This window comes from Rattus rattus, chromosome 2, assembly GCF_011064425.1.
Source record: "Rattus rattus isolate New Zealand chromosome 2, Rrattus_CSIRO_v1, whole genome shotgun sequence".
In the NCBI taxonomy this organism is placed as follows: Eukaryota; Metazoa; Chordata; class Mammalia; order Rodentia; family Muridae; genus Rattus; species Rattus rattus.
The window spans coordinates 109,269,074-109,292,382 of record NC_046155.1 but is presented as its reverse complement, the minus strand read 5'-3'; the positions used below and the strand labels follow the sequence as shown (position 1 = coordinate 109,292,382).

Below are 23,309 nucleotides of genomic sequence, written 5' to 3'. Positions count from 1 at the left end.
TGAGAATCTGAGAAGTTCGGAATATTATTATTGTTGCCAAGAAATTCCGTTTTGGTTCAGAATGAATTTCTCAGAAGACCTAGTCCTTAAGTCATTTTTATAGCCATGAGTTGGTTTAAACTTTACACACAATGTCACTAATTTTTTCATTTCTAATATCTCGATATGCTGCCATTCTAATATTCTGAAACCATATTTGGTTCATATTGCAGTAAATTCACAGTGTCATTGGGAACAATGCCAGGCAAAGAAGCACCAGAGAGATGAGGATGTGCTCTCAAATGTCCTCCTGATTTCTAATTTAAAGGTAGTCCTGGTTATCATCAGGATTGGTTTTCTGATGGAATTATACATTCAACCACTTTTTTTTAGAATGACCTAATAATGAAGTAAGGTTTGTGTAAGGATCAAGTTTAATAAGCTTAACAGTTAGATGGTAAAATCAGAAAAGTGTTAGAGCTCCTGGATTCCTTCCTCCATTGGGGAAAGGGAGAGAACAGATCCAGGACAAGGCACTAGTTAAACTGGTAAGAACACATTTCATTTGAGGACTATTGCAGAAGGGAAAGAGAGACTTCACTATAGAAATGAGGTCATTTATAAATCCCACATAGAGAAATGGAGATTTACAGACAAGGAGCAGGGTCCTGTTTGTTGAGAGAGAATAGATATGAGAAAGCACTGGGAGTAAGGGGAGAGAGATCTTTGCTAAATTGACCTAACAGGATTATTTCTGGGGGTGCGGGTGATCAGATACTGAAGTGAGGGGTTCTTCTTAAGCTGCTTTGGCAGGATTTTTGCTAAAAACAGCCATGCAGGTCTAACAAGGGTAGACACTGAAACCCAAGGTCAGAGCCTCAATAAGAAGGTGCCTGCCTAAAGGTTACTTACAGAGAGGACTTAAATTTCAATCAGGTTATAGGATGGTTGACACAGACTTTGGCAGAAGTAAGGCAATAGTCGAAGGAAGTCTCACATGATCTTTGTTACAGGGTACCCTGCATCCTCCATAACATCTACTACATGGTACTCCCAACCTACCCATGACAGAACCTCATCACGGAAGACAAATTATACGTTAGTTTCCCTGAGGAAGTAAAGTTGAACATGAGTAGACTACTCATAATTCAACAAAAGAAACTTTCAGCACCTGGAAAGCACCTCTACCTGCACCTGGGCCTGTCATAGTCTCTCTGTCCACTTCTTCCTTGTACCCACTTGCTTCTTCCTTCCTTGAGAAGACCCTCAGAACCTGTGTTTGGTACTACAATTTCCATACCCAAACTCTACCTACTTCTGAACATAGTTGACTTGGGGCCACTTTTGAGCCTAGGATTGTGCACCAGGCTGTTGTCATTATGAACTTGGGAAGAAATCCACATAGCCACAAAAGCACAAGGCAATCCTTTGGCTTGGCAAATACACCCAACTATATCTACTTAAGCATGATAGGAACAAATTCCAGGGATTTTCCTTGCCTTAGGCTTAAGATTCTTCTTGCAATGACCATTAATACTAATCTCTCAACCAATCTCTTAACAGTTAACTGGAAAGTATAATAAAGGAAATACAATCATATTTTTCAGGCCCAATAAAAGTAAAATTCATATGTACAGATGTCTGCTTTTAGAATTTCTCATATTGAGTTTACAATGTTAACTCCTGCTCTCATCTGAAATAGAGAATTTTTCTCTTTTCTCTTAATGATACCTAAATTATTTGCTTTAGATGACTGCCATTTTATTGGCATATGCATCTTAGTAATGAAACTATGAGACTCTTTAATTTCCTTTAATACAGCAATATTCACATTGTATCAAATATGATCTTGTTCATTCATTAATCTCCTTATTATAGCATCCAGTCCTGTATCTTATGGTAGTAGAAACTTAAATCTAATCATAGTAGTCTCTTTTTCTTTGCTATTACATATTTGTCACTATGTTCTTTACGTATGAATGGCAGAGACTTCAAAATCTTTTTCAATACAGCATGAGGTGGCAATTACTTAAAGAGGATTAGCTAGACCTATATGTAAGAATCCATGAGAACAAAGCCCTACCAACATGCAAGTCACAGTATTAAAACTTAAAAGTAGTGGAGCTGGAGAGATGGCTCATAAGTAAGAGCATGTTCTTCTTTTATAGGGTACCCAAGCTTTGTTCTCAGCATACACATTGGGTAGCTCATAGCTTACTGAGGCACCTACACTCATGTGGATATACCCACATGTGGAAACACACGCACACACACACACACAGAGAGAGAGAGAGAGAGAGAGAGAGAGAGAGAGAGAGAGAACTAAAATAAATCTTTAATAAAATTAAAATCATATATATATATATATATATATATGCATGCACGCATGCCAAAAGTGACATGTAAATCATCTTATGAGAAAATGACTGAGTGGTGTGGATTACAATCTAGAAATAAAACAACCCAGTATCAAAAGATAATAAAAATCCAACAACTTTGTATTTGAATATAATTTGTATAAAATAATTCATGTTTCTTGTAGAAACTTTTAAAATAATATTTCTTAATTAAGCTAAAATCATCAATAACCCAATCACCAATCTATTTATAACATTCTCACATCTAAGTATATGATTTCTTTTTTCTTTTCTTTTGGTGTGTTTGTATGTTGCGCTGTATGTGTTGGTGTGAGTGGGGTATATGTATTTATCGCTGTAGGAATATGAAGGTACATGTGCATGTGCATGCATGTGTGTGTTTGTGTGCAGACTAGAGGTTATTATCCATTATCTTTCTCAATCACTCACCCACCTCCTTTACTTTATAAGACAACGTCTCCTGTTGAACCTAAACTTTATGAATTAGGCGAGGCTGGCCAGACAGTAAACTTCAGGATTCCACTGTTCTCTCTGTAACCCCATCTCAGTACTGGTGATAGATGATGAAAATAAAAATAAATAAATAAAATAATTCTTAAAAAGAAAGAACAGCTTTCCCCCAAATAAAACAAGCTTCTAAACTGGAAGTAATAATCTCCATATAGTGCCAATATCTCAGAAAGAACTCAGAAAGCATCCACTGCTCAGTGAGCTATAATTGATCATCAAAACTAATTTTGTCCATGTTGTCGTTGTTGTTATGTAAGTTAATGTGGTCATTTGAATGTAAACATTAGAGCTACAATTTATAATCTGGAATACGTCAGTAATAATTAAAATATGTACATAACTGTTTCTTCTTCTACCTTCAATTCATCTCCTTCTTATTATAATCCAGTTTAGTAACAGATCGCTAAAGAAAAAGGTGGATAATTTAAAAAAATAAAACAGTATTTCTTTATTCTAGAAGACGATGAATGAAAGAATACATTCTCAGCTTCATGTCCAGGTGGAATAAGGAGTGGCCTGAGTTAACAGCCATTAACAATAGATACATAGTGTTGTTAAGTAGAATCTATCTAGATGATCGCTTCATTGTAAGACTTGTTGATTAATTTACTGTGCCTCTTGTGAGAGTCATCAGAGGTGATTTCTGTGTCACATCCTCTACATCACCTCTTCTCAGATACTTGGGTCGCAGCATTCAACATGCAACCATGAATTAGTCATTGAGGTGAGTTGAGTGATAAACATAAGATACACAACACATATGTATTAAATAGACAGATTCTGCCATTTTCCCCTTAACCTCTGTCATGCACTAGTCCTGTGGGGACTGATTTTCTGTTGTGTGTGTGAGGGTGCATGGACCTGGAATTGAGAAGAAAACAGGAAAACAGGATCTCCACCTTTGAGAACAGTCTCTGTCAAGTTGGAATAGGCATAAAAGCACAGAGTGGGCACTGTAGGGGAAGTGTGTGGTGTTCTGAAAGGCTGTGATTGGGAGCATCTCCTAGCTAGCACAGAGTGTTCAACGGAAGGCTGTAGAGAGGTACTATTTAAGCTGAAACACAAAGAGTGAGTGACTAGGCCTAGTGAAGGTTTGGTAGGCCAAGAGAGTGTGGCCAAAGACCTGCAGAAGACAGGAACATGTCGATGAGATTGGCACTGCAGAGACAAGGCAAAATCACATGGTGAGAATAAACAGGAAGACATGAGAAACCAGGCCAAGGAAACCGTGGATACTATATTATGTAGGGTTTTTTGTTGTGGTGGTTTTGTCTCCCAAGCTGAAACCTTGAATGTTACTGCAGGAAAAGTGACTAAGATGAATCATTCCCTATACAGAAGTTATCTGATGGTTTCTGGAGTCTATGTAGGATATAAGCAAGAGAATGGCTTAAGGATTGATGGACCAAATTCATACAATAAGTGACAGCAGCTGGAAGTAAGAAGAATCTCACAATGTACTGAAAATGGTTCAAGTTAAAATATGCTTAAAGGATAAATTTTATAGACTTTGATTATTGTTGGATATAAGGGAAATACTATTTTTATTTTATTTTGGAGATTATAAGAAAAGTGTATTTCTCCTTCCCTTTCCTCCCTGCACCCTTTTCCTTCTATACCCTTTTCTGCTCTCCTTCAAATTCATGGCCTCTTTTTGCATATAACCTATAGTTATATAATATACACATGTCTGTTGTTCTTTACAGTTGAAGCCTCATGGGCTTTTCCCTGTCCACTTTGGCATGTTCTTTGGTGTGGTCCTTATTCAACTCGTTTGCTCAGTCATGTTGGTGAGGCTGTGTGTGTGGCTTTGTTATTAGGAGGAAACGCTCTTTTAAAGAAACCCTCTGTTTCTTCTCTGCCCTGGATCCTATAGCACGGACTTGTTCCATGCTTATGCCTGTTTGTGTGGAGCTTCCTGTCTCATCCCATCGTCAGGGGATGACTCTGAGCTGGGAAGCGTGGCAAATCTGAAGCCTGGGGGGAAAGGAGAGTTGAGAGAGAAGTTAATGGTTTCATTTTGGACGACCTTTGGTTTCCAATGCCTGTGAGAAATTTGAGAGCAGATGTCTAGCAGGCAGTTGGATACTGTCAGAAATCTTGCTGGAAGAGAAGAGTAAATCTTTAAAACTGAGATGATTTTGATATTGCTTTGTGAACGAATAGAGTGAAAAAAAGGACAGACTACATCTAAATTATTTTAAAGTTTGGGATAGTAGTTTGAGCATAGGCTTCCAGTTTGAGTAATTCCTGTTTCAGTGAATACCTTGTGTAGATTTAGTACTGAATTTTCAGATTGATAGTTCACCTGACAAACAGGTAGCCTGCAGTCACTCCATTTTTCTTTATCCCCACTTTTCCATGTATGATTTTTCTTCTCCCACTTTTCAAAGAAAAGTGTGCACAATACCAGCCCTCCCTGAAACTATGGTTCATTACCTAGATATAAAAGAACCTCAATATGTTTGCTCTTGACAAGCAATGATTTGATGATTAATCTTTCCACTAAATTATATTTCTATTTTTTGCCTTTAATAATGTTAAAAAGAAACTGTTAGTTAACAGTATTGAAATAATTTTCAAGGAAGATTACAGACTTTGAGGGGTATCACTTTTCCTCCCATCCTATCTTTAAAAGTAAAAATTTCATTACTAATTGATCTCTAAGACCTTGCTTTCCTCCCTCAAAAAAAAGTCTAGCCCATAGTTTTGTACTTGGTCTTGTGGAGACTTGATGCCCCAGAGAAGGGGGATGGTAGAAGGGTAAGTGGGAGAGGTGGGTGAGTGTGAGAGCACCCTCTTAGAGATAAAGGGGAGGGGATTCATGGAGGGAAAACTGGGAAGGGAGACAACATTTGAAATATAAATAAATAAAATAATATAATTAATTAATTAATAAACAAAAGTACTGAAATCATCTGACAGAGATGGCTTTTGGTGTCTTCATACACATGTAAAGAGCTCATAACTTACAAACACATGGAGTGTTTCCTCCACTCATTCTTATTAAGATGAATCAAGACCTGCCCTTCTGATATCCCAAATCTGACAATTCTTGCCGTCTTAAAGATCTCATTTGATCATTTAATTCCATTATACCCTACATCTTCAAAACTAGCCTTTCTTTAGTCATTATGTCGATGTTCAAATGTATTGTGTTATTTTCAGAAGAGGTACATGTGGCTTACATGTCTGCTTTCTCACAGTCCCACAGCCTCATGAGCCAAGCCTATGAGACCAGTCTCTCTAGATGTTTTTTCATAGTCTCTCCTTGCCCAGATTCTAGTCTTAGCCTCTCACAGTATGCCAACCAAGAATTACATAGAAAATGCAACCTCAGGAGGGGTCATAGGAGGTGGGGGTACCCTCCAGAATATACCGGAGACCTGGGAGGTGAGAGACTCTCAGGACTCAGAGAAAGGACCTTAGATGAAATGCCCTACAGTGGGAAGAGGGAACTTGTAAAGCCCACTTCCAGAAGAAAGACAGGAATGTGGAAAGACAGACAGAAAGATGGCAGAAAGTGAGGGATGGGGTTGTCATTCCCACAACCAAAAACTCTGAGCCATAATTGTTCCTGTCTGAGAGAACAGCAGAGACAAAAATGGAGAAGAGCCTGAGGAAAATGAGGTCCAGCAATAGGGGAGGCCCCAAGGCCTGACACAATTACCGAGGCTACGGTATGTTCAGAAAAAGGGGCCTATCATGACTGCCCTCCAAAAGATCCAACACGCAGCTGAAAGAGTCAGATGCAGATATTTACACTCAAGCAATGGACAGAAGATGATGACTCCCGTAGTGAATTAGAATAAAAGATGGAATAAGCAGAGGAGGAGGGTGACCCTATAGAAAGACCAGCACTTTCAACCAACCTGGATCCCCAAGATCTCTCAGACACTGAGCCACCAACCAGGCAGCATACACCAGCTGATAGGAGGCTCCATCACATCTAGAGCAGAGGACAGCTGGATCTGGGCTCAGTCAGAGAAGATGCACCTAACCTTCAAGAGACTGGAGGCCCCAGGGTGTGGGGCGGTCTAGTGGGGTGGTGGTTGGGGGGATGGGAATATCCTCGTAGAGACAGGGTGAGAAGGTATGAGATGTGGAACAGTCAGAGGGTGGACCAGGAGGGGGATAAATCTGGACTTTAAAAAAAGGATTATATAAAATTAAAAAAAAAAGAAAACATTTCTCCTAACATCACCAGTATAGTAGATTTATACAAAGCAGGTATAATCTGTTTATCTCTTTTCTTGGTCCATATTACATCACTTCTTCTCCTCAGGCCTAGTTTCTTCTGCTTTTCTCCTCTGATTGCCCCCTTTCTAATCTCCACTTTAATCGCCTCAAGCCTATTGTTCTTCACCCCTAGAAACAAAAATACAAACAAATATCCCCAGGTATGCTCCATTTTGCATGTCTCAAAATGGCCACCATTTAAATCATAAATTAAATATTTGCATGAGACTTCAATTTCTGGCCTTCTGTAAATCGTGAAACTCCATTTTCTCTACTAAATTGCTGTTTCACATAACTCCAGTGGAATTATCTGCTGAGGCTGTAAGGCAGTACTCTCAATTTGAAATCAGAATGAAAATGTCTAGTTATTCATTTCTTTTCCTCCTTGAATTTAGGTTTTCCTTCTACACTTTCTCAGTGTTTTAGCCTGATCTATTTTGACATTTGACCATATGATCTATGCCCGGAGAGTTATGAGAGACACAACTACACGTATGAATAAAGTGCTATATTTTCCCAGATTCTTAGATTATAAAACCTTAAATATTTAAACTTTTAAGACTAAAATATTCCGATTATTCATTATATACAATTGATAAAATTACTTCAATATATTAAATAATGTACCTTTAATTCTAAATCGGAAAATGTAGTTACAGTTGGGATTTTTGTTTTCAATGAGACAAATACAACCCCATCTACCTAAATCTACCCATTTCTACTTTGAAAATACAGACTTTTCTACCTAGCATATTTCTAGATTTTATGCATGCAAGAGAAGATGTGTTTGGCATGTTTCATAAAGGGAAAGCTGCTAAGCAGTCAAAAGTCAGGATCAGAGACCACCATGTGGGTCACAGAGGCCCTAGAAAAATCTATCACTTTAATTGTAGCTTTCTTTTATCTTCTGGAAGCTTCTCTACAGTACTGCCCTTATGCATGCATACTCTTTTACTAAGTAATTCAACAAGATTTCTCATTATAAAATCCTCTGTTCTTTTATGCTCAAAAATGAAGTTTCATGGACAGTTATAAGGTCATGTAAAAAAAAAAGTCTGAGTCACTGACAACAGTGGGTTGCTTTGTACTTCAGAGGAGAAAATTATGAATTTCAATGACCTGGGTACCTGGAAAGTAAGATGATCTTTGGGAGTAAGGTTGCCCTTCCTCCTGCACTATCCTCGGGCCCCCTCTGGATTTTTGTCTGAAGCTGAAGGATAATATAAGAGACCAAGCATATATTTGTAAGGAGAGCTCTAGCTGGCTTTTATGAAACCACGAAATGTCACCTGTAATTTCAAAGTGTGTCATGAGTTTTCACCACAGAGTTAATTTGAATTTATGTTATGAAATGTGATTGAGCTTAGGGAGAAATGGGGAGTTTGGAAATTATAAAATCACATAAACAACAATAGCTGGTTTTTAAAGCTCAGGAAAGGTCAGAAAACAGCCTTGCTAATCATGTTCCCTTGAAAATTAGAGGCTTCAGGCAATTTTGCATTATCTGCTGCGTGGGGAATTGCTCACAACCTTTGCCAGAATCAAATAATTCCAATAATTATAGGTTTGAAGTTAAGAAAGTCTTTGAGCCACAGCTATCAGAGTTGAAAATTGGGCATCAAAATGATACACACTTCATTGCAGTCAAATCTAAAACAATATTTTCTAACTGTTAATTCATTCATTCTCTCATTCAATAATTCTGTTATTTGACTTTTGATTGAGCAACTACTATAGACTTAGCCTTATGTACTATAGATGAAATAACTAACAAGATAAAATTCCTTCTCTAAAATGATTACAATTTTATGTGTTGTATAGAAAATGAACAAGTATACAATATGTAAGCATTATAAATTATTACACACTGATATGATTATTATATTATTTTCCCTATATTATTATCAGGTAACAATTCAATAGTTATTTAATGTTGAGCAATGCCATATCATGCTGGAGAATATGTGATTGTTAAATAAAACATTTAGATAATTCTATGGATAGATGTTGATGACAAAAATGTGCCTTTTGCTTCCAATATATTTGACGTAAGTGAAATGCTCATGTCTCTAGCCAACAGGGAGAGTAGTACATGATGAGTGCCTAGTAGCTATTTTGCATGAAGGGATTGTGTTAGTGATAGGTAACACTGTCTGCATTAGGTTTCTGTTGATGTGACCAAATTCTTGACACAAATACATAAAGATGGAAGGATGTACTTTGGCTCATGCCTTCAGAGGGTTCCATCCATCAGAGTCAGGAAGGCCTAGCTAGAGGAGGATCACATCATACTGATCCAGGAATGAAGAGAAAGGGAATGTTTGCACTCAGCTGCTTTGGTTTTTACCCCTCTTAAGTTGTTTAAGGCACAAATAGTAACATGTAGATGATATTCAGAGTGGATCTTGTCACCTCAGTTGATTCTCTTTATTCCTCAAGCCCGTAGGTGGTCCTAACTCCATTCCAACTGATAATCAAGACTAATGTTCACACCATATGTTTTTAATATAAAAGTAGGACGCCTGGCTTCCTGTAGATGATTCTAAGAAGAGCATGCAGAAGTGTGGGTGGGCTTCAAAGAGAACAGAAGTACCAAAGATGGAAAGAAAGTCCTGGATAAATGCTGGAGATCAATGCACGTGATGGACATGAACAGTAAAGGAAAGAATGAACTAAGAAAAGTGGGTGGATAACAGTACCTTGTTATCTGAGGAGCTGTGAAAACTGTATACAAGGCTTCTTTTCTCATAAAACCAGCATTTGAGTGAGGGATTTGGAACATGATATGTGCAACAAAATAAATATACAAGCATTACACGTGATGTTGAACAGTACAAAGCATGATTATGTCCCTATAGAAACCAGTTAATTTTTCACCATAACATGGTTTTAAGAAGTCTTAAAGATGCTTTAAAAGTCATCATAAATATTCTAACTATCTCAGAGATAACTGAAATTACCATCAAATATGTATTTGTTTGATAAATGCAAAGATTTTGGCTTATGAGATTTTTGTTCTTGCAAAGTCAGTGTGGATTAATGAACATCTCCTATATTCCTAGTTAATAATGAACATCAGAAAAAGGGACCTGTTTGTAAGCAGTCTTCTGCATGGCATCTTGAATTCTTGCTTATTCTAGTCTCTTATTTCTATGAAAATAGAATGTCAAGGATTAAAATAATTCATCAAATAAGAAACAAAACTCTGAAATTAATACCTAAGTCCTAATGATGAAAACACACACTTAAGCTTCAGTTGGTTTTATGTGCAAGAGAATAAAATCTCCTCCATCCCCATGCCATGATATGGTCTTATGTGTATCTCCTTATTCTGTAAGGCAGTGGCCAGTATTCTTATACCAACACTATTTTCTCAGGGTTTATGTACTTACATACTAGATGCTCGGTACTTGTTGGATGAATGTGAATGTCTTCCGTGATAGATTGAGATTTTGTTGCTAGTGGTTCTTTGCTTTTGTTGAGGCCTTGCCTTCTCACTGGAATCTTGCCTTGGATGCTAATATGACGACGAATAGTGCCATGTATCTTCGGGGGAAATAAATTGGAGCTCGTTCTTTTTTCAGCAGAGAGGATGGAATGATAAGAGAAGAGAGCATCCTCATGGCATAACTTGAGGAGATGTATATATCTGTAGCAAAGATGTCATCGACTACCATACTTCTAAATGTATGCAATTTTTCAAGCCTATAATCTCTGCTGATTCTGTTCCAGGCACCGCTGGGGGTGCTAAACATTCAAAAGTAAACAAGATACATTTTACTCTGAGTGATTCACAATGTATAAATAGAAATTGTAAAAAAAAAATCATAGTCCCTTTCCTCACCTCCCACATGTCATCAAATGACATATTTGGTAGATTTTAATAAGCACCGTCCACTGTCCCTTCTTACTACCCTGTAATGTAAGAGGTCCACTGGGAGTTGGGGAGAATCACTGTATGCTTTGAGGATAGCCCATGCTTTCTTCTACCCTCCCTTCATACCTACTTTCTCTCTTCACTAAGGAGTGCATGTCACTAGCATGGGTGAGGGTCTTACAAAACAATAATCTAGTTCTCAGCATAGCCATCACTTCAGTCACCACTGGGTTGAAGTCCAAATTCTTATCAAGCCTTGCAGTCCTTCCAGACCTGATTTTGTTGCCCATCTTATCAGCTGTTAAGCTAGTCCAGGAGCTATGTTCCCTCTCTGCTCACCTCGTGACCTCCAATCACTGCTGCCTTAAACACTCCAAGAGTTTTCTTCAATCTTCTTAGAACAATTTTTCTCAGTATGTTCTCACTGTGCTGCAACATTTACATGAAATTTTAGTAGCTTGATTTTCTAATTCTACTGTTAAACTATAAAGCACCCTCAGAGTGGGCATCAGTGTTGAAAAGGTAGGCAGTACTTAACCGACTATTGAAACCTAGGCTTAGCCTAGCTAGCCAAGGAGATGCTTATACCGTGAATGTGTGTGATGTTTGAGAAAACTAACATGTAACAAGAGACAGGACTGGAGAGGTAAACAATCACACTGTTGAAAGGCTTGTGTGCTTAAGAAGCTTCAGAAAATAGGCTGGCAGACACAGTCCTCATTCCACAGATCCCTAACAGCTTTGCTCCCAATAGACTATAGAAAGCCCTTCTGTGGATTAGAAAAAGACCCTTTTCAGCTGCACTAAAACTTGAGAAAAAGGGCATTGGGCACATTCTTCTCTGTTTGCCATGGGCTCTGCTGACTTGTTTGCGGCATGCTGACCCTGGATCTCTCAGAACTGTCTGAAAGCAACAGATAAGAGCTTCCAGCAAGTCTGTTTCTTATTCCCCTTTCTGCTCTGATGCGGAAATCGTGGAAACCGTGCCTTTTCTGTAACTTATAAGCAATTATAAATGTATGTTGTGTGACTCCTGAGCAAGATTTAATTTGCAAATAGAGCTTGATTTAAAAATGTTAAATGCTGAACATCTCCCATAGGCAGTTGGAAACAATAGAAGACTGATAAATATAAAGTAAAATAATCAGGTTTAGTCTCAGAAACGTGATTCTGACAGAAGGTTAGAAAAGGGATGTGCTGGCTAGTTTATTCCAACTGGACACAAACTAGAGTCAACTGAGAGGGCTATGAGCAAGCTTCTAGGGCATTTTCTTAATTAGTAAAAGATTGGAGGAGGTAGCCACTGTTGATGAAGATATTCCTGTGGGGATTGGTCTGGGTTCTAACAAAGAAGACTGAAAAACCCAGGAGAGCAAGCCAGGAAGCAGCACCCCTCCACGACATGAATTCGTGCCTCCAGGTTCCTACCTTGTTTGAGTTCTTGTTCTGACTTCCTTCAATGATGGACTGATTACAATGTATAAGTGTAAGCCAAGTAAAACATTCGCTCCCCAACTTGTTTTTAGTAATGATGTTTTATCATAACAAGAGAAACTATAACTAACAAGGGATTATAGGAGACTATCCTAGAGGCAAGATGCATTACGATAAGATTTTCTAAAATCTAAGTGTTGTCAATCTAGGCAGAATATGTAGGGGAGAGGATCTAAAACTCTCTCTCTCTCTCTCTCTCTCTCTCTCTGTCTCTCTCTCTCTCTGTGTGTGTGTGTGTGTGTCTGTCACTCTGTCTCTCTCTGTCTCTCTGTCTCTCTGTCTCTCTGTCTCTCTCTGTCTCTCTCTCTCTGTCTCTCTGTCTCTCTCTCTCTCTCTCTCTGTGTGTGTGTGTGTGTGTGTGTGTGTCTTTGTGTGTGTGTTTGTGTGTGTCTTTGTGTGTGTCTCCCATGCAATGCGTCTCTGGTGTTAGAATGATTTACCTGGGTTAAGATGAAAAGTGAAGTATTGAGTACGCTATTTGAGGTGTACTGTTGACTTCTAGTAGATTAATGCAAGACTGAGATGACCTTACATTTTAACTCATAAAAAAAAGAGGTAAAACAGAATTTTAAAATCACTGAAGTCAATGTGAAGACACAGAGGAAAATCACCTAATTGGATAGTGGAGACCCCAGGATTAGAATTTGTGTATGATTTATAGACCTAATGTTCTTCCCATGTTATTTTATAGTGTGTGTATCTCAGCTTCTCACCAGTACATTTATCATATTTATCAAAAAGCGAAAGCGAATGTGAATGAAAAGGTGTGTAATTATGAATCCCATATGTCTGGTGTAACATCATATCTAGAGTCGGAAAATATTCAAGTAGGGGGAAATGAAGGAGTAAATCCAGTGTTTGAAGACATATTTCCCAAAATGCGATCAGTTTATAGTTTATGATGTGGTAGGTCTTGCAAAGCAGCCAAGCATCTTACAGCTCTGGACGAGGACCCACCGAGACTTTATGTGCACTCCAGCCATTGTGAGCAACAAGTACTTCAATGATTCAGAAGCACTTCCTGAGGCCACAGAGTGTAAGTGTGCCCTTGAACAAAGTCAGATTTATCTAGCTATTTGGAAGAGAGAAAGAAATATAAAATAAGATATAGTGGCATGCTTAGAGAACAGTACCAGAGGAATGAGTTCAAACTTAGATTTCATAAATGATGTTTACTTCTTAAATAAAGGCTCTTCGTCAGACAAATATAATCAAATAAAAATAAATTGGTCTTTATTTTATATGTCTCAAGGAATTGGGGACGGTGAGCAGAAATGTTGTCAACTTTGATTTGTGAAGGGGAACCTACCTTTGTCTCAGGGTGGAGTATAGAGCAGTTTGTTACCCTTGCACCAGAAAAGCCAGGTAGGAAGTTGTGGTGAAGCTGAATCCAGGTGGAAAGAACAACAGCCATCTCTTGAAGGTTGATGTGCAAACCTCCTGTCCATGGACAGAATACTATAGTAGGCAGAATCAGCAGTGTCCAGTCCTGTGGTTCTCTCCCTTTGAAATTCCCACTCAGTGCCCATTTCTCTTTGTTAAACTCATTAAGCTGCCTGGCTTGAGATTTGTTACTGGCAGCTCTGCTTCTCCGGGAATGAGCCAAAAGACCAATCACTTGTGCTGAAATAGCAATTTCTTCCCCCGTTGTGGAAAGCTGTGATGTTTCCCAGATGACAGCTGCAGAGACTCCTGCAAGCATTTTATATAAGGGAAATGAAGTGGCAAATGGGGAGAGAGAGACAGTAATGCACTGGAGAAGATAGCGTCTATGCATAAGAAGTGCAGTTACCCTCACCCAGAGTTAGAGAGGAGAGCCGAGCCCTATGCGTAAGATGGAGAGTAAAGTGATGCTTGGTGAATGCTTAACTGGCTGAAGCAAAGGAGTGAGAAAGAGTCTAGGACGTGCTGGAAAGTGGTTTGTATCTGCACAGCTCCTTACAGTTTGTCATTGTGGTCTCCTGATCCAAGTTCCCTTTGAGATTTGCCCCAAAGAGTGAAAAGTTACAAAATGAACTGAGTGGTTGCATAATCAGAACTCAATTTATCACAGTTGTTTAGTCTTTGTAAGATTGAGAACAATGTCTATTCATTTTAGAATTGGCGTGAGCAAAGCAGATGGCTCCTTCAAAACCTAGAGTATGGACAGGACGGCTAGGTTCATTAAGAAATTGAGGATTTGAATCTTCTCTTTCTAGACCTATGTTGTAAGGAACTGCAGGAGGCAGGGAATATAATTCATGTTAGGGTACACATTTATATCCAAGGTTCTAGGTTCCATCTCTTAGATTCTTCTATCCACCCAAATAAACACCTCCAGGAGATCCCAGCAACTTTGAGCCTACTAAACTCCCCAAGTGACTTGGATTAGTATTTGGGGATGACTGATCTCCATTTTGTTATTGGGCTCCATGTTAATGCTTTTCAGTATGATCTTTGACTCTACTGAGGTTCACCTGGGATCACATCTTAAAATACGTCATTAATTTGCTTTGAGACAGTGTCTAATAATATAGCCTTAGCTGTCCTGAAACTTGCTGTGTAGAACAGGCTGGCTTCAAACTCATAGAGATCCACTTTCCTCTGCCTCCTGACTTTTGGGATTAAAGTTGTGTGCCATCACACCCTGCCCACTTAATTATTTTCATTAAACCATAAATGTGTGGATGGTGTATTACGTGAGCTTTGAAAGTGCATACATATAGCTTATGCATTTTTCTCAATTAATTAATTCATTTATTCACTTTATACCCCTTTTGCAGCACCCACTCCTCCCAGACCCCTCAGCCCCTCCCTTCATTCCCCCATACACTTTCTATTCTGAGAAAGGGGGAGGTCCCTCCTGAGTACCAACTCACCATGGTACCTCAAGTCACTGCAAGACTAAGTCCATCCTCAACCACTGAGACCAAAGAAGGCAGCACAGTTAGGGGAATGGTATCCACAGACAGGCACCAGAGTAGGTAAGTCCCTACTCCAGTTGTTGGAGGACCCGCACAAAGACCAAGTTGTATACCTGCTTCATATGTGTGGGAGAGCCAGCTTCAGCCAATACTTGCTCTTTGTTTGGTTGGTGGTTCAGTCTCTGGGAGCCCCATTGGTCCAGATCAGTCTTCTTGTGAAGACTTCTTGTGAAGTCCCCATCCCCTGCAGGTTCCAGTTCTTCCACACGACGTCCTGAACTCCATCTAATGTTTGACTGTGGGTCTCTGCATCTGTTTCAGTAAGCTGCTGGCTTACTATTTCATCTTCAAGCTTTAGTTACTTACGCTATTATTAAAAGAAGACAACCATATATAATTTTCAGTGTTCCTAGACTGATTAAAATGCACAATGTATAGGATACTTCCAACTATGTATAGACAAGCTTTTTAATCAACCAAAGACCATAGTTTAGTCTAATGTATGTTTATAAAACAATTATCTTGGTTAAATTTTAAGATCAAATGAACACAAATAATTTTACTGCATGTCCCAAACTGTACAGAATAATCTAATGCTTCAAAAAGTTATTTTTATCTGAATAATTATTTTTATTTATGTAAAATTCAAATTTAGCTGAGTACCTTTTATTTTTATTTGTTAAGTCTATTCGTATTTTGTAAGGGACCCTTAGAGAGAAACACTGTACAAACCAAGTAGGCCAAAGATGGCTTCCCTGAAGATACTATTGAAATAAAAGTTAAAAGCAGACCGGCATAGTAGGACATGCCATCACTCTGGAGGCAGACATATAGGTCTCTGTGAGTTTGAGGTCAGCCTGGTCCACAAAGTCCATTTCCTCTTATTGGGCACTATGTTAATTATTCCTATTACATTATCTCATTTTATCCATGCAGACTTAATACCTCCATTTTCAGATGTAGAGATTTCAGCTTTGAGATGTAGAATGAGTTCCTTAAATAAACAGCTCCTACGTTTTAGAGTTCAGAGGAGACCTCAGATATATATGGAAAAGGCACAAAGACCTTGTTCAAAATTTTTCTGAAACATTATGTGCCCATTATATAAGTTATGGAAGGAACATAAAAGAAACATTTTATAATATCCATAATCTCTATACCCAGGAAAAATAAAAACCACAGGTTAGCACTAATCTTTCTTTCTAGTATTTCCTTGCATTCTAAAAACCAATATTTGCAGCTTTTAATGTGTCTTATGATTCAGAAAACAAATTAAATAAACTAATATTCTTTTTAAAACTAATATTCTTAATATTTATATATAATCCCATAAATCTTATTTTAAAAGTAAAGCATACATTGAAAGCTATGAGAGAAAAATTTTTGTTTTACATGTTATTTTAAAATATATTCTCATTGGAGAGCCAGTAATTTCTTAAGTATTAATTTTGAGTGATTCTATACCATGTGAGAGGTTAATTAATAAATACAAAGGTTACATGTGTTTCTGTGGACAGATGTTGATGATTATATAACTTTTTATTTCTAATATATTCAGTTGAAGGAAATATATCAAAATTGCAAAAGGAAATTCCATGGAACTACTAAAATCATTTTTTAAAAAAAACTGGGTGGCCAATTCTGTTCCACTAAATGAAATTGCTCCAGGCAAAAGTAGAGACATATCTGAAACAGAAATACTGAGTGAAATGGTCAGTTCCAGCAGTACAGTGATGAGAAAGTCTATATGCAAATGTCTTCCTTACACAATGGCTCAGAGATATGAGAGAGGGTGGACTTTATGCTAGGATGATGCATTACTTCAGCTGCAAGCTAATGATACATTTATGTGCCTTAAAATGAAGGGGTGACTTTACTCACAAAGGTTATCTTCAGTTAGAGTAAACAAATTAATTTTAAATAGCTGTGGCCCTCTGGCCAGATTCTATTTCAAGTAACTGGGGGTTGGATGTCCTAGTTCCCTGGATTGACATTATTTCTTTTTAATAATTTCAATTTTTAAGAATTTTGTCATCTTTTTTCTTATTTTAACATAATGCAAACAACTCTAAATTCTTTGTATTAGCATAGAGTAAGATAAAACCAGTTAGAAATCATGTCTCTGTCCTCACCAAGAATGAGTGACCTTACCATTGATATTCTTCTATTTATAAAATGGAGATCAATACTTCATGACCTGAACTGAGAAAATTGAGAGAAGAGACTAGACTAATAGAGCATACAGTTGATGTCTGTTAATTTCACCAAGCATGAATGAGACCACTACCACAATTTTGAGCCAAATTTGAAGCAAGCTTTATTTAAATACTGGCCAGGATGGTGGACTGCAGCCAGATCCATTTTTGGGTTCTCAGAAAATAGGAACAAGCCACCTTTTTGCTGAGACTTATAAAGATAGACTTGTGAGGCTAATTACTTCCCACCAAGTCCAATCAAGGGAAACATGCATCCTGACATATTTTCTGCCCACCTATTTCTTGATGGTACATTTCCTGCCTATGTACCTCTTGCTGTAGAGGAATTTTAATTCAGGTACATGGATACTCAGGGAAAGGATCACATCTAAAGACCTCAAGGTCTATATTATCCAGCTGGAATGCAAACACACTCTGGGTTACAGTATGAACTGGCCAGAATAGAGACATGTCCTTAGTACACACCTTAAATCCCAGATAATGACATCTAATTGAGGGTCAGACTAAGTGACCAATCAAAGAAAGATTTGACTGAATAAGTCAAAGAAAGGATATGCCCAATTCTCATGAGAACAGACAGGAAAGAGAGGCTACTTAAAGACCAGTGAAGACTAGAAAGGTAGTCCATTTTAGTTCAGTTCAATTAAATTCAGAGAGGTCAGTTCTGTGATGTTCTGAGTGCAGTTGAACTCAGAGAAGAACAGTTGAATCTGGAGCCATTCTGTTTATAGAGTTTTGAGGCAGTCTTTCCAAGCAAAGCAATTCAATCAGAACCTGTGAGAAACCATATTGAATCATCAGCTTGGAAAGGAGTTTGAGCCTCACGAGTTGAGTTTAACCAGTCAGCCGGAGTTCAGAAAGAACTAGGAAGGTTGAGCTTATTAATCAGTAAGCATCCAAGAGGACAATTACATATGGACTAAAGATACTTTTTACATCTCATCTACTTATGGTCAAACACATCCGGTGCAGTTATGTCAAACAAACTTGTTTAGGGGAGTAAAAACAAGTAACTTATTATCTTCTATAAGCAATAGCCTCCAGCAAAAAAAAAAAAATAAAAAAAAAAATAAAGGATCTCAGGAAGTGTCTGTCCTTGGACAAGGGGCATATAGGTTAAAGGCGTTTTTGTTCCATGGTTCTTTTAGACACAGAAATTAAAAATTAAAATTTAACTTTGACTCTGGCATGCTCTAATGGAAATTTTAAATTTCTACTACATTCACTTTTAAACAAATCACTCTGAACATGTTGTATGTACTTATCAGTAACTTTCATACCTCCAGTGTTACATATATCTACCACCACTAACTGTCTACTGACCCCTCTCCCCAACCATGTCTATACTTCCACTTTTCTTCTAGGAGTACGCTATTCAAAGAAATGGGGTGTCTTTACTATGCAGCTGGACTGAAACCCAGACTTCCTCTTTGTCAGTCTTGTAATCTATGTACTATGTTAAAACTACCTACTTTATCTCTTTACTCAGGAACAATCATGTGAGTTAGGCTGTATTTGTTTATACTTGTAACTGACAAAGATTCCATTGCATACAAAAGGAAATAACCGGTAGAGTTTGAATAGATGTAGCCTCTAATTTTGTTCTACTGCTTACTTCTATGAAAAGTATTGGTCATGCTGTGATTACTATTCTGAACATGGGGTGATGACAAACTAAGCTTTTTTATAATCATGAGATGGCAAAATTACCCACTCTCAAAGGACCAGCTGCTCTATGGAGGCCGGCATCAGTGATGCATGCCTACATTCTCAAAACTATTTTAATTAGTAGCTTTCTGGATTTTTGTTGCTGTTGTTGTTGTTGTTGTTATTGGAGAGGAAATGTATGTGTAAACCTATTAAAGCCATTCCATCTGTTCTGATAAAATAACATCACTGTTTCTCAGTGAAACCTTCCATTTTAGAAATTTAAGACTGCCGGATGTTCTTGTAAAGGCAAGTGTTTTGTAAGAATAGTTTCTTTAATGGAATTATGGAAAAATACACTTGAAAACCATTCCCATGCATTTATATATTTATAAATAAATATATTAATCATCACTAATTAATTCATTTATTAATATAAAAACTTGAGGGATTCAGATATATCTAGGTACTACAATACTTGCCAAACATACATGAAGGTATAGGTTTATCCACCCAATACTATAAAAATAAATAAATATAAAAAATGGTATGTAGAAGATTAATTTTGATGATCATGATGGAAATGATGAAGATAGATGATAGATAGACAATATATAGATTTATAGATAATAGATAGACTTGAGAAAAAGTCCAATCTCTGCCCAAACTACCAATAACTCCAATAAGAGGGCCTAAATACTTATACTATTAGAAATTATATTAATTTCTACAATGGACATGAGTGTTACTCCACAAAGCTATTAAAAATTCATTGTTAGGAGTACCATGCTCTAATACATATGGCACTATCAACACACTTATTGGAAGCTTATTATATGCTTGGATCTCTGGGAAGGCTTATATGGATATTGTCTAATTTATTCTTCCCTCAATCCTTCATAGTAGGTAATATTATTATTAACAAATGTGGAGGCTTAGAGAGTTTGAGAAAATTTCCCATGCTTGTAAATAGAGAAGAGGAAAATCCAACAATTGAATTTAAATTGTTGAATTTTCATATTCAACAAATACCTGCTAAATATTCTTATCTCTTGGACAAAGCTGAATGTTCAAAAGGGCAGCAGAGAATAGAAGTTGGGTAAGGCGTAAACCATAATCACTTCTTCTGGACACTTTAAGGAGAAGAGATTCAAAGATAACAAAGAAGACAGAAGAATATTAGGCATGAGGTTGTGAAAGTCATCTAGGGGTGAGGTGGCAATGACTTCTACCAGGAGGGAGCAGAAACGATGAAAGCTGGATGTTCTCTGTAGATTTATCTGAGTATATAGTGATGGAAGGAAGAAGGGATCAGGCAAAAACTGTCCCTCATTTTTGACTTGGAACAACAGACAAGCTGAGATGGGTAATAAATAGGAAGAGTGATCCCTGCTCCTAGCCATGATTCATGTTATCACTTATAATTACCATAAAAGTAAACTAAATAGAAAAGAAGTCAAATTATCCCTTCCTGTGTGAATACAAAAACAAAGTACCATATAATTCTTAGCTCTTAAAGTAAATGTCTTAGACAAGATTATATGAGGATCTCGTCAAGTTTCATTAAGTCTAAGCTTCAATATTTTTATAATATTGTGAGATAAATTCCAGCCACTAGATATTTAAAGATAATTTGCCAATAAGCTTAACACGTAGGGATGACTGTTTTACATGTTTTTTCTTCTTCCTACATAGTTACATTTTTCAGAGTTTCAACAATTATTGCATAACACTTTTACATCTAGTGAGTTAAGAATGTTGCAAAGTTAACTGAGAAAATTACATCTGTTGTGTCTATATAGTCTGCCACAATAAGTTCTGAGAAGCCTTTACCTCATAACTTTCTGTCTAACCAACTAAGACAGTAAAAATGATGATATCATTGACAGCTATCTTAAAATGCATGTCCTTTTAGCTATGCCGTATGCTACTCAATCCTAATTGCACTACCATAGTAGAGTCTAAAATGGGAACTGGCAAGCCTTATGATCAGTGCATGGAATGTTGGCCAGTCAAGGAGCATGAGTTTGACACAATTTCTCATACTGTAAATAAGGAACTTTCCAAGTTTGAGCATTTTCAAATCTCTCACACTCTTGCCCCCTCGCTAATGTAGACAGTTATAATGAGTTCCTCATTTCGAGCTCCTATCTACTGCTCATCCTTGCCTCTTCCTCCCTTGCAGGGTCAACGATTGTATCTTGCGGGTGAATGAAGTTGATGTGTCGGAGGTTTCCCACAGTAAAGCAGTGGAGGCCCTCAAGGAAGCAGGCTCTATTGTGCGACTGTACGTACGTAGAAGACGACCCATACTGGAGACTGTTGTGGAAATCAAACTTTTCAAAGGGCCAAAAGGTAATAAAAGACTTGTGCAGAGACACTAATGTCAAAATTTGTCTAAAATTTATCCCATAGTCTGCCTATAAAGACCTTTAATTCTCTGACCTTCATTGCTTACTAGCACCTTTGAAAGTCCTTGATAGAGTTTTGTGCAAATGGTTGAAGAAGCTAGAACTCTACATACAAACTCTCATACAGAGAGTTTGAAGAGAATGATAATATCAACTACCACTTAATATTTTCTATGATTTTTTAACAGGCTCATTATAACTTAGGCAGCATATTAATACTTCCTAATATTTCAGATATGCATGGTAAATTCTCTCATAAAACCTGATATTCATATACATAAAAAAATAAAGAGAATCTTTACTGGGTCTAGGGAAATTGCTCAATAATTAGGAGAGCTTGTTGCTCTTACAGAGGACCTGAGTTCAGTTCCCAGCACTGTGTCAGATGACTCACAACCACATGTTGTGAGTCAAGCTACAAGGGATTTCACACCTTATTCGGGCCTCCAAGTACACCCTCACTCAGAAACATACACATAAATAAAATGTAATCATCAACCACAACAATCTTTACTCATACTAAATTGGATTTCATAATATGATTCTTTTGGGTTTTATATCACTATTATGTGTGGTAGCCAATAAGTATTGCACTGGTCTTAACAGATAGAAAATAGCTGTTTCTTTTTTTTCTTTTTCTTTTTTAATGCATACAGATATCTAGGGACTCTTGTATGTGCCTTCAAGGACCTGGGTGAACACTAAGACTAAATCCTCACAGTAATCTCACTCACAACACTGACATCGACATTACTCAAATAGTATACAGATGCTTCAGAAAGCCTTTAAAACGTATTTGGTCTCATTAAGTCCATTGATTTAATGAAGGTAATTCCACTAGTAAATGGCTGAACTGGTAATCTAATATGTTTGCCTGGTTTTACATAGATGGCAAATGACACTTATTACTGTTCCCCAGAGAAGGTGAAATGCTTTTTTAATCACATACTTAGTATTAGACATTAAATGGATTATAAAGAAAAGATATTATAAGAGTATAATGAGTGCTCATTAACCTAAAACATCTAATTGTGAGTCCAGGAGGTAGTTAGCATGCTTTTATCCAGCATTTGAGAGGCAGATACAGGAGGATCTCTGTAAGTTTGAGGCCAGCCTGGTCTACAGAGCTAATTTCAGGACAGCAAAGATGAACAAAGAAATCCTGTCTCAAAAAATAAACATAAACAAAAAATTTAATTGTGAACTCCCAGGGACTAAACCACCAAAGAGTATACATGGAGGTACCCATGGCTCCAGCCATATATGTAGCAGAGGATGGCCTTATCTGGGATCAATAAGAGGACAGACCCTTGGTCCTGTGAAGGCTCAATGCCCCAGTGCAGAGGAATGCCACGGTGGTGAGGTGGGAGTGAATGGATGGGAGAGCACCCTCCTAGAAGCAGGGGAGTGGGGGATTCGATAGGGGGTTTGCGGAGGGGAAACCGGAAAAGGGAATAACATTTGAAATGTAAATAAATAAAATACCCAATAAAAAAGTGTCACCCCCCCCAGAAGAGCTTGTACATAGTAGGGAAAAGTATAAACTGAAAGTTAGTGTGGGAACAGGGACCAGGATGTAGGGGGAGACTGGAGACAGAGCCCCCGAAGATGCCCAAGATTCAGATTCTGTAGACCAGCATCAGAATGCAGACCTA

The 23,309-nt window shown here is 37.7% G+C and overlaps 1 protein-coding gene across 1 annotated transcript in view; it reads left to right on the top strand.

Annotated features, from left to right (window-relative positions):
• Dlg2 (discs large MAGUK scaffold protein 2) overlaps positions 1 to 23,309 on the top strand; it is a 1,821,467-nt gene that overhangs the window by 1,272,892 nt on the left and 525,266 nt on the right. Inside the window, 1 exon segment of the mRNA XM_032895287.1 lies at positions 21,429 to 21,598. Coding sequence (XP_032751178.1) covers positions 21,429 to 21,598 — 170 coding nt within the window.